Source organism: Melanotaenia boesemani, chromosome 18 (genome assembly GCF_017639745.1).
Source record: "Melanotaenia boesemani isolate fMelBoe1 chromosome 18, fMelBoe1.pri, whole genome shotgun sequence".
NCBI classification, from domain to species: domain Eukaryota; kingdom Metazoa; phylum Chordata; class Actinopteri; order Atheriniformes; family Melanotaeniidae; genus Melanotaenia; species Melanotaenia boesemani.
This window is the reverse complement of record NC_055699.1, coordinates 13074134-13084815: the sequence shown is the minus strand read 5'-3', so window position 1 is coordinate 13084815 and position 10682 is coordinate 13074134. Positions and strand designations below refer to the sequence as shown.

Sequence of the window (10682 nt, the reverse complement as noted above, 5' to 3'; positions counted from 1 at the left end):
CACGGATGCTTGTGCGGATTGTATCCTTTCATAGTGGTCTCTTTGTCACCGCACTGCATTCTGGGGCTCCGTGTGACACCTGCCGCCCAGTTCAGGTAAACTGGAGGCGGTGAATGCCCACAGCATCCGAAGCCACTCAGCTCAGATTACTGCACTTTTTTTTCTTTCTTTTTTTATTCGGAGGAAGCAACAGCAGGGATTTCCTCTCTCTCCATCGTTTCTATGCCTGAGGTATTGTTGCATATCACCTCTCCGGAGCTAAACGGGACAGTGCTATGTGGACTTTCCCTAAAAGCAAAACTTGTGAAGTGTACTGCGTCTCCGCGCATGGACACTCAGGCTGCTCAGCTTCACAGGTAAGTCACTGCTGTGCGTCTTTCACTGCGCGTAAAAGACGGCAAAAGAAATGTGCAAGAGCGGTTTGCTCTTTATAGTCTTATGTCAAATTTGCTCTATTTATTCAGATTCTGGGGTGTTTGTGCAACAAGGTTTGATTGCATACTCTTCAGAACCCATCACACTGAATAACCACGTTTAATCAAAATCCCTCTTTAGGGGAATGCGGATCTCTTTCCCATGGACGCCCGTGACAGGTTGACTGAGTGCTGACACTGCTGAGCCAGGCCGTGGGAAAGCAGACCCCTCCAGCTATGCTTTGTCTGCTTCCCCGGGAGACTTCTGCCAGCCATCAAATGTTTTAAGAGATCGTTTGAGTTAAAAGTGCCCATCATTCCCATCACTAAATCAGCCCCTGCTCAGTTATAAAAATCTGTTATTGATTTTTGCTTTGGGGATGTATTTCATTTACTGCTCCTCTGTTGTGCTTGCATGAAAATGACTATTATAAGTAACCTGAGAACAGCCGTTAAAAGCTGGTATGATATTTGAGTCATGTTCTTGTGTGTGAAAGGGAGATGGGGAGTTGAAGGAGCCCACCCAGTCACCGAGCCCCCCCACGAAGCCAGAAGTCCAGGCAGAGAAGAGGGCAGAGGGGGTGCAAGTTCCATCTTTTTGCTCCTGGAGGAGATGGATGTTAGGCCTCCTGCCTTTCTTTCCCTTCACTGCTGCCATTGCACTGACTCTCCACTACTTAACATGTGAGCATTAACCAACACTGCTGTTTTTCACTTGTCTCAGGCTTCTGCTGTCCCTTTGAAATGTATTTATTTTGAGTCACACAGTTCACCTGTCTCAAATCTCTTGCTCCCCCCTCCTCAGCTCCGCCTTGCTCAGTGTTCTTCCTCGGAGGCAACGTGGAGTTCCCAAACCTGAGCTTCTCCTCAGAGCTGACCGACTCCACCTCCCCCCAGTTCCGCCTGCAGGCTCAGGCTTTGAACCATTATGTAAGTGGAACGGAGAGCTTGTCTGTCACTGCCTCCCCTCTGAATGACACATTAGAGTGCTGCTTGACCTTCCTGCTCCTGGCTGAAGCTGACCTTGCTGTTCCAACTTTGATATGCTTCACGAAAGCACACTACCAGTGTTTTTATGAGGTGCTATCAAAACACTGGTGCCCTCTCTCTCCTCATCAGTCCTTGCACTCTTATCCGGACAGGTCTCTCCTTATCTGCTCCATCCTCCCTTGTCTGTCTGTTTTTCTTTTCTGTACACCACTCTCCTCTCTTCTGCCCTTCTCTGTGTGTCTCTCTCTGACGGTGTTAAATGTAAAGCTGAAACAAGAGCTGTACACAGTGTGTGCGTAAGTTCCCGAGACCCCCAGGGACAGGGTCCTTTCAGGGCTGAGGACAAGCCTGCTATTTGTGAGCCTAGCTAGACTTGGGCAGCAAGAGTGAGAGGAAGAGCAGGCCCTCAATAAAAACATTGTCTGTGTAGCTTTCACACAATCAGCCACTATGTGTGCTGTACACTACAGAGAGTAGGCGAACCTGTGTTTGATGCCGGGGTTAAGAGGGAGAGGCAGGGCAGTAGGGCAAGCTGGGATGACAGAGAGGCAGAGATAAAAAGAGGGAAAGCAGGGATGGAGTTTTGGAGCAAAAGGTCAGGTGCACAGGTGTAGATTATTCAAAATGATAGATGGGAATTCCCCAAACTCTGCAGTGACTTAGAATAATATTCCTCTAGCCCACTGTGACTGAGGGTCTGGAGGCTTGCTAATTGGTCATAGTATCTTTGTGGCCATCTGTTCATTAAACTCAAGGGCAAGAGCCCATACCACCCAAGGTCCTATCACTACACGACCAGGAGGTAGAAACAATGGCTCTCTGTGTCAACATACACACATGTAGAGCCTGATATACACACATGCAAGAACAATGCTTTATTTGAACTCCAGCTTAACCAGGTGCAATTATACTACATGCTGCTTAAATGTGAAAAGTAACCTGAAGTGTAATTTCTCATGTGTTTCTTCCCTTGTTCCACTCTTAAAAAAAGTTCTCAGAGCTCTATGAGTCCACACCCTGGAGCTCCTACTACCTGCGCTCAGGAATTACTGCCTTCAGGTAGGCTGTGGCACATCAAAACCCAATTTTTACACTTAGAAAGTCTGCACACCAGACCTTTCCCCTGCCAGATAGCAACATTGTAAACCCATTTGTATGACAGTGAAGGAGCAGAGGGGCTCAATGTCTTCTATTGGAGTAAATTTACTGCCCCGCATGATGTTGCCATGGAAATTCAGAGGTCTGGCCCTGAGAGGCTGCAGCGCAGGCTCCCAGGCAGCAACAAGGTGCAGCGGGACAGCCGCAATGAGCATCGCTACTACATGGAGCCAGATGATGACATGCTCCCTCTGCTAGGTATTATTATTATTATTATTATTATATTATTATTATTATTATTATTATAAGTTAGGTACAAGCTCTTGCTGCTGCTTGAATACATACAATGATTTTTAATATTCATTTGGCACATTTGAGTGTTTTGACATCTCATCCATGTGTGTTTTTTCAGGTTTGGATCCCGATGACTTTGAGCCAGATGAAAAATCGGACAAAATGAAAAATCCAAATAGTATCCAGGGGGGGAAATGGCAGCTTGGATTCCAAGGTGAGGAGATTGACTGATTGATTATTTTGTTGGAGAGCCCAAAAGTAACAATGTCATTCCCCTTACATCCCATAATACTGTACTGATTACTTTCACGTCAACCCACCCCCTCCTCCTGTTTAGCTCCCTACACTGGCTTCGATTTAAAATACTCATCATCACTTACAGGGCTGTACATGGACAAGCACCCATGTATTTCTTAGATCTCATCCACATCCCCATCACCTCACGCACATTCATATCTAATAAACAAAACCTGCCGTCTGTCCCACCCACCCACCTGAAGACCTGTGGGGACAGACCTTTGGCCTCCGCTGCCCCCAAACTTTGGAATCATCCACCCACTAGTATTAGATCTGTTGCCAGTGTGGACACACACTTGTTAGGAATTGCATATAACTGGTGTTGGTGGAGTACATCCTTTTATAAAATTTATAGTTATTTTAGAAGTACAGTGTGTAAGAATTACTGACATCTAGTGGTAAAGTTGGGCATAGAAATTAATTCCGCTGCCAAGCCCAGTTGGGAATTGACATGGCCATTAGTGGCCAAAATCCTTCCAGAAATAAATATATTTTCATCAGCATAAAGATTCAGTGGCTTTAGGTGCAGTGATGACTGCACTAGGAAATACTTCAAAATTGTGTACATGTGTATGGTTTTCTTCTGTGTGCCTTTTTAAGGCTTTACTTATCCTAAACTGTGCTCTAGCACCTATCAAACAAAGCTTGTACAGCTCAGAGGGTTCCTTCTTCTGACACAGAGTTGTTTGTCCAATGAGGACACCACAGTAAAAATTGTGGCACATCTCTGTATGTGGGCCCACATCAAGTAGATATAAATGGCTCATTCTAAGAGAATAATAACACAGCAGTTATTCAAGTAAATTTATAGATACCAATAGAAACACAATTTTTAATAATGTAGTCAAATGTTCTGTAATTAACCTTTGTTTTGTTGTTGCAACATGGTAAAAATGGTATTAATTTACATCACCTGATCTCTCCCATGTGAGATTTTCAACCAACCACTTTAGCTTGGTTTCTTTTCATTAACTTATTACCCACCAAGTATATGAGGCTTAATCTCATTAACGGTAATTTCATCATTTTCTCTGTTCAGCGATGTCCTTTGACCTCTATGCCAAATATGGAAACAACCGCACTCTGAGCCTCGTTAACCCCAAGAAGCCATACTACCAGTGGCGCCTTCGTGTGCCATCGGGTCATGTGGTTCGACTGGTCGTTCTCACTCTCCAGGGTGCCACACCAGGAAGCTGCACTGCCCACAAGCTCTCTGCTTATGACTTTCTACTTCCTTTGCAGAATAAGATAATTTCCAGGTACAGGCATTATATGGACAGGATATTTTACTTTGTGGAAATATCTGCAGCTCTGAGCAAAAACAGAAGCTTTTTCCCTAAAATCATTGTTACATATTCAGCTGTATGGGTCTCTTGCAGGTGGTGTGGGCTGCCTGTTACAGGCTCATCTCCAGTCATGAAGCTGACATCCTCCGGCAATGTGATGTTGGTCACCTTTTCCTTCAGCAGACAGAGGGATGGAGCAGTTTTCAAAGCTTATTTCCAGGCCATCCCAAAAGCAAGTGAGGGCCTGTTTGTGTCATAGTCTAAGTGCTCCCATAGCTTTTTTTTTTTTTTCTTCCTTTTTTTTTCGCATTTGTGCTAAAGAAGTTGACTTGGTGTTTCTGTGTTATGTGCTCTTACTTGTCTCACCATCTCCCCCTGCAGGTTGTGGAGGATCAATTACTTCCTGGAATGGCTCTATTTCTTCACCATACTACCCGTCTTACTATCCTCCAAATATTGACTGTACTTGGACACTACAAGTGAGCTAAAAACAATAAACAGGACTTTTTATATTTATACTTTCAGTGTGCGTATGCTAGAAATTGTGCTCTAGGGAGATAGGAAGTAAAATATCCTTTTATTATGCAGCCTGACATCACTTAAACATCTGAGCTTTTTCTTGAGTCATATGCGGTTATTTTATCAGGTGCCATTACCAGGATACCTGATCTCTATCACAATCGTGACAATGGACATTCAGGATTCCCAGTCATCTGACGGATGCGAGAAAGACTGGCTGGACATTGGCGGGGTGAAGTGAGTTGTGAAGCGGAAACATTTAAATAATATTAACTTATTTAAACTGCATGTTTTGTCTCATGATTGTTTAAAATGCTTCATGTTCTGTATGAGCACTTAAAATTCTTACATTTGTGATGCTTTATATGTAGACTCTGTAATCCAGTGTCAGACAGCAGCAAAAAGCGGGTGTTCTCCTCTCCTCTGTCCATCCACTTCCATTCTGATGAATCTCTGACTCACAAGGGCTTTTACTTGCTGTACCGAGCCTTCTCTCCAGAGAGCAGTAAGTCAGTTATGGTGCTCTAAGGATTTGTTTGTATTGCATTTGTTTTAAAAGCAAAATGGAAATCTCTTTGACAAGTGATGCCAGATAGTTTTTGCCTAAATTTATTATATATATATATATAGAGAGAGAGAGAGAGAGTAGTACAAAAAAGTACATTTTTAAGTTTTCTTGCTTTCTTTTCAAGCTTGCCCTCGCCAGTTCCGCTGTGGAGATGGCCGCTGTATCCCTCTGAGGAAGGTCTGTGATGGAGTAAAGGACTGCTCAGATGGACGGGACGAGGCTAAATGCTGTAAGTTTTAATGCCTGAGGGTTATACACCATTGTGGCCAATCTCATTTTGTACTTTTAAAATTTAATTACTGGTTTATATCTTATCACTACTGGATGGAGATATTTTGTACCTAATTTTTATCCGCCTATTTAAGGTAAATTTAGAAAAATGCTATATAAAATGTAATTTTAAAAAGAATGACGCTGTTCTGTGGTCCAACAATGGTTATAGTTGTTTTCAACTAACACTACAAAAGCAGCATATGTCATCATGTATGTGTGCATCGGTCCACATGGTGTAAGTAAAAACTTATATATACAAGGTTTTGAGCAGAATATGATGCCAACCAGATAGTTTTCTTAGAAAAGATCTTCCTTATTTTAGCAAGATCACTCCAAACAGAATTTTCCATGTATGACTGCAGGTATTATTTGTCTCTTCAGTCCCAAATAACTTACAGCTGAAAGAAGAAGTAATGCACCACAGTAGTAACTATACCTCTGTTTCAGTTTTCTTTGCAACAAGATGCTGGCAATAATTAAAAACAAGCAGAAAGTCTTTAAAAAAAAAGATTTTTTTCAGTTTCAACATTTTTTACTTTTGGACTACTAATATTGTGAATGTTCAGCATCCTGCAGGCCAGGGGAAGTGCTGTGCGGGAACGGCCAGTGCAAACCTCAAAGCAGCCAGTGTGTCGGTCAGAGCACCTGTGCTGACAGCAGTGAGGAGGGCACCTGTGGTAGGCAGACCTGCTACTGTAAACTATTGTGACACATGCATGTACTTGTGTTTGCTGTAAACATGTTTTATGTGGTGCTTTGTGTTTGTTTTTCAGGAGGTAAATGTTACCATGTTTGTCCTAACAAGGTGTGTTTGCCTAAGTCATCAGTGTGTGATGGTATTATTGACTGCAAAGACCGCAGTGATGAACTCAATTGCACCAGAGCATGTGAGGATTTATGATCACTATTATGAGTTTTATGACTGGGATATTTTATGACAATATACTGTTAAACAATGGTTAATTTTCTGATGATAAAGTATTTCCCTCTTTTCAGATGTTAAAGGTTGCTCCCCATCCTCCTACAAATGTGCTAATGGAAAGTGTGTCAGGAAGGTCAACCCTGAGTGTGATGGAGTTAAAGACTGCTTTGATGGCTCTGATGAGCTGCGTTGTGGTAAGTACTCACCCACCACATCTTTTACATCTGTGCCTGACAAGACTGGTGTCACTTTTCAGAATGTCCTTTTTTTTTCTTCTTCTCTTTCTCAGGCTGTGGCACCAGGCCCAGAAAGCGAGCTAAGATAGTGGGAGGTTCTGATGCTGTGGCAGGGTCGTGGCCCTGGCAGGTCAGCCTCCAGATGGAACGTTATGGTCACGTCTGTGGAGCAACACTAGTTTCCAATCGCTGGCTCATCTCTGCAGCTCACTGCTTCCAAGATTCGGATGCTATCAAGTAAAAAAAGCATAGCAAACATCTCCTGGATAATTCCGGTACATTCGTGTATTTACGCTCGGCATGTCTGCAGATACTCAGATGCTCGTGCATGGCGGGCTTACATGGGCATGCGTGTGATGACCAGGGGGAACCAAGGAGCTGCCAACAGACTAATTCGTCGGATCCTCCTCCACCCGCAGTATGACCAGTTCACATCTGACTACGACATTGCCCTTCTCGAACTCAGTGCACCTGTTTTCTTCAATGACTTGGTGCAACCTGTGTGTGTTCCTGCATCCTCGCACACTTTCACCACTGGGACTAACTGTTATGTCACAGGCTGGGGGGTTCTTATGGAGGACGGTAATTGGTACTCAACAATATAAAATGGCAACCACAAAGAAAGTGTGTTTTATTGAAGTCATTGATTACTGTGTATAACTTGGACCGCCAAATGGTTTCTTTCTGTTTCTGTCCTTTGCAGGAGAACTAGCTTCTCGCTTACAAGAGGCCTCAGTGAAGATCATAAACAGGAACACCTGTAATAAGCTGTATGACGATGCTGTTACTCCCAGAATGCTGTGCGCTGGGAATCTGCAGGGAGGAGTGGATGCCTGCCAAGTGAGTGTCAGCTGCAGTCAGTTTATTAAGGATATTATACAGAGAACACAGCATGATGTTTGAAACATCTTATACAATGTAGTGTTTACTTTATATCAACAAAATGGAAATTGGGTTTCACGAATTTCTGTCTAAACGACAACTGAACGTGTCTGCATTAACATCCCATTGCTTTTCATCGATAGTATATATAACGACCATATTTCCTAATTCTGGTCCCTAAGGGTGCATTCACACCAGCATAGTCTGCTAGACTCGGTACGATTGGAAACTCGGTTTAGTTCTTCTGGACTATGTTTGCGTTCACACTGCGCTACTTAAATGAAAGAACACTTCTGCTAGCAGTAATGACTTATTGACAGTCTTACCTATTTAACTTAATCAGGTGTGCTAGAGCAAGGAATTTAATTCAATTCAACATTTATAGCACATTTAAAAACAACTTCAGTTCACCAAAGTGCTTCACATTCAAAGCTGCAATCATATGAAGCATCTAAAATGGGTCCCCTGGACCAGGATAAGGCATCAATTACTTGAACATATTGTAACCTCCAATGCTAAAAAAGAAAAAAAAAGAAACCGAAGTCAGATGCACTACAGAACTTTTGCAGATTTTCTCGGTCACGCGCCCCCTATCAATGGCTAATTTAACATCCATCTTGCATCCTACCTGTACTGTGAGATCTCTCCAGCCAGGAAAAGACTGTCTTATCTTGACTCTTGTCTTGTCTCTTGCAGTGTCCCTCTCTCTCTTTCTTTTCCTCTCTTCCTCTGATACTGCCTTCTTGCATTTCTTTGCTGAATCAGCCACAGTGCGTTCGGTTTGTTTATATCCGCTTGCTAGCTTGTGATGCTGTGCATAACTCAGCTGCAGCATCCCGGGAAAAAAATTATTTAGGGGATTTAACTGCTGAACACTAATAATGGATTATTCTGTGCCATCAAAAAAGTCCAGGAAGTGGAGTTTTAAGGTTGGAAAGTTAACTAGTGCATCTTTAAGCTCTAGTAGTAAATGACCCTACTTATCACTTTATCATCTCAGCAAATGTGCTTCTAATGAATTTATGTTCTGAATAACTGGTTTCAGTCTTATTATATACCCACACAAAATTACATAAGACATGGTGAAAAGTCTAAATTGTTCAGACTGAATATCACACAATTTTCAACTGGTAAATAAAAATGAAATTCCACTTAAAGGTCATTGGATAAGTTGTATTGTTAGCCAGAGCTAGTAACATAGCTTGTTCTGGTAATCAAACAAACCCTGCTACAAGGACATTTGTGTTTGATGTTTATTTGGTATACAGTCTCTTGTCTTGTCTCTTGCCCACCCCTCTTTAGGGTGACTCAGGAGGTCCATTAGTGTGTCTGGAGCGAGGCAAGCGGTGGTTCTTGGCAGGGATTGTAAGCTGGGGTGAGGGCTGCGCAAGACAGAACCGTCCTGGCGTCTACACACAGGTGGTCAAGTTCACTGACTGGATCCATCAGCAGACCAAAGGGCAGGTGTGACTAAACATCATCCTCACATGAACAAAATGACACAGGACAACAGTTTCAGTCCTGAAAGTCTGTCCTTGTGAATGTTGTCATGACTGCTCAGAGACACTTTCAGTCAGTTTACCTGAATGTGTCCAACGCAGCAGACCAGAGAGGGGCATTATCCCAGCTCCAAACAATCAGCATCCTCACAATCTACAAGCAACAACAGCCACAAAGTTGACATTCACAAAAAAAAGCTCTTCCACTGATTGTCCAATCAACTTTGAGGTAATGTTTGCATTTGATTGAAATGCAAGAACAAAATCACACATAAAAGCAACATAAATCATCTTAGCTTTTGGTTTTTGCAAGATACATGACTGTAGGCTGAGCTTTGGGTCATTATTTACTGGTGTTAGTAAAACAAATTGTTGGGGAAAAAGGACTGAAATATATGTAGCATTTACTATTTTTTGTCTAATTATTACAAATATCACCAATACACATATTTAATTCTGGTTTATAACGAAAAAGAAAAAATCTTTCTCCTTTATTTCTATACTCTACATGTTTTTGTTGAGTTTGTTGAGTTGCAGTTGCCATACAAACTTTATACTTCCATTACATCTCTAAAAACAGAGACTTTTTTCTTAGGACACAGGAGGACACATGGCACTGATAAGCTCCCTTTGAATTTTTTTCCCTCAAATTTCTAGTGTTATCAATTTAGTTTAGGCCTTGTGTTGCTCCCTCTACAGCAGGGACGTCCTTGAGATCCAGTCCTTGAGATCTACTATCTTGCATCTTTTTGATGCAACCCTTGTCCAACACGTCTGAATGAAATGGATGAATTCTTTCATCCACATGCCATTCAGCCCTGCAGAGGCCTGGTAATGAGCCATTCATTTGACTTAGGTGTGTTGGAGAACGGATGCATCTAAAAGTTGCTCTCAGAACTGGACTTGGGCACCCCTGCTCTACAGCCACAGAGGTGTTTAAAACCTACAACCTCTTTCCTCTTTCTTGAGAGACTTCTCATGCTTTCAAGGAAAAGTCTGATGCTTTCAGTCCTTGGCTCTGAGTTTCCCACTTTCTGGATGTAAATGATCAAAAAGTAATTCACAGTGTTGTTTTTTATTTTGTTCTGCTAGAATAGAGTTACACACTTTAATGTTTTAAAAGATACATTATGTATGTATTCTTATACTGCTATATTTCTGCTGTAATCACTTTTTGAAATGCTCTCTTTTTCCTCATGTTTCTTTTGGCACCCCCTCTCCCAAAAGACCTATACTGCTGTTACTGGTTTGCTGTCAATAAGAGGACAATGATTGCAGGACCACCAGTACTTTTCTCCCCTTTTCCATGAACACCAAAGGAAATTTTTAAGACATCATTAAGCAGAATAACAAAATCATAACAATAGGAGTCAAGCATGTGTCTTTTAAAAAAACTGAAACTGAT

The 10682-nt window shown here is 42.2% G+C and overlaps 1 protein-coding gene across 2 annotated transcripts; it reads left to right on the top strand.

The window, feature by feature from the left end:
- Positions 1–115: 115 nt before the first annotated feature.
- Positions 116–9666, top strand: LOC121628584 (suppressor of tumorigenicity 14 protein). Of its 2 annotated transcripts, none has more exons than XR_006008198.1 (19): positions 116–356; positions 911–1097; positions 1219–1343; positions 2395–2462; positions 2566–2759; positions 2914–3009; positions 4132–4351; positions 4472–4614; positions 4760–4857; positions 5025–5134; positions 5269–5402; positions 5590–5694; positions 6305–6415; positions 6512–6625; positions 6735–6854; positions 6950–7133; positions 7207–7314; positions 7600–7736; positions 9081–9169. XR_006008198.1 is itself a non-coding variant. In XM_041967672.1 (19 exons), exons 1-19 carry the CDS (start codon positions 276–278, stop codon positions 9246–9248), a joined length of 2667 nt encoding a protein of 888 aa, XP_041823606.1. In that variant the 5' UTR covers positions 116–275; the 3' UTR covers positions 9249–9666. The 2 variants fall into 2 exon arrangements, 1 of the variants encoding a protein (XP_041823606.1); XM_041967672.1 differs by having other exon boundaries at positions 7207–7478; positions 9081–9666.
- Positions 9667–10682: the final 1016 nt, after the last annotated feature.

Coding starts and splice junctions, on each gene's coding strand:
- LOC121628584 (XM_041967672.1), top strand. CDS start 276: ATGTGGACTTTCCCTAAAAGCAAAACTTGTGAAGTGTACTGCGTCTCC. Junction 3,010..4,131: donor ATGGCAGCTTGGATTCCAAG/GTGAGGAGATTG, acceptor TTCTCTGTTCAG/CGATGTCCTTTGACCTCTAT. Junction 6,626..6,734: donor ACTCAATTGCACCAGAGCAT/GTGAGGATTTAT, acceptor CCCTCTTTTCAG/ATGTTAAAGGTTGCTCCCCA.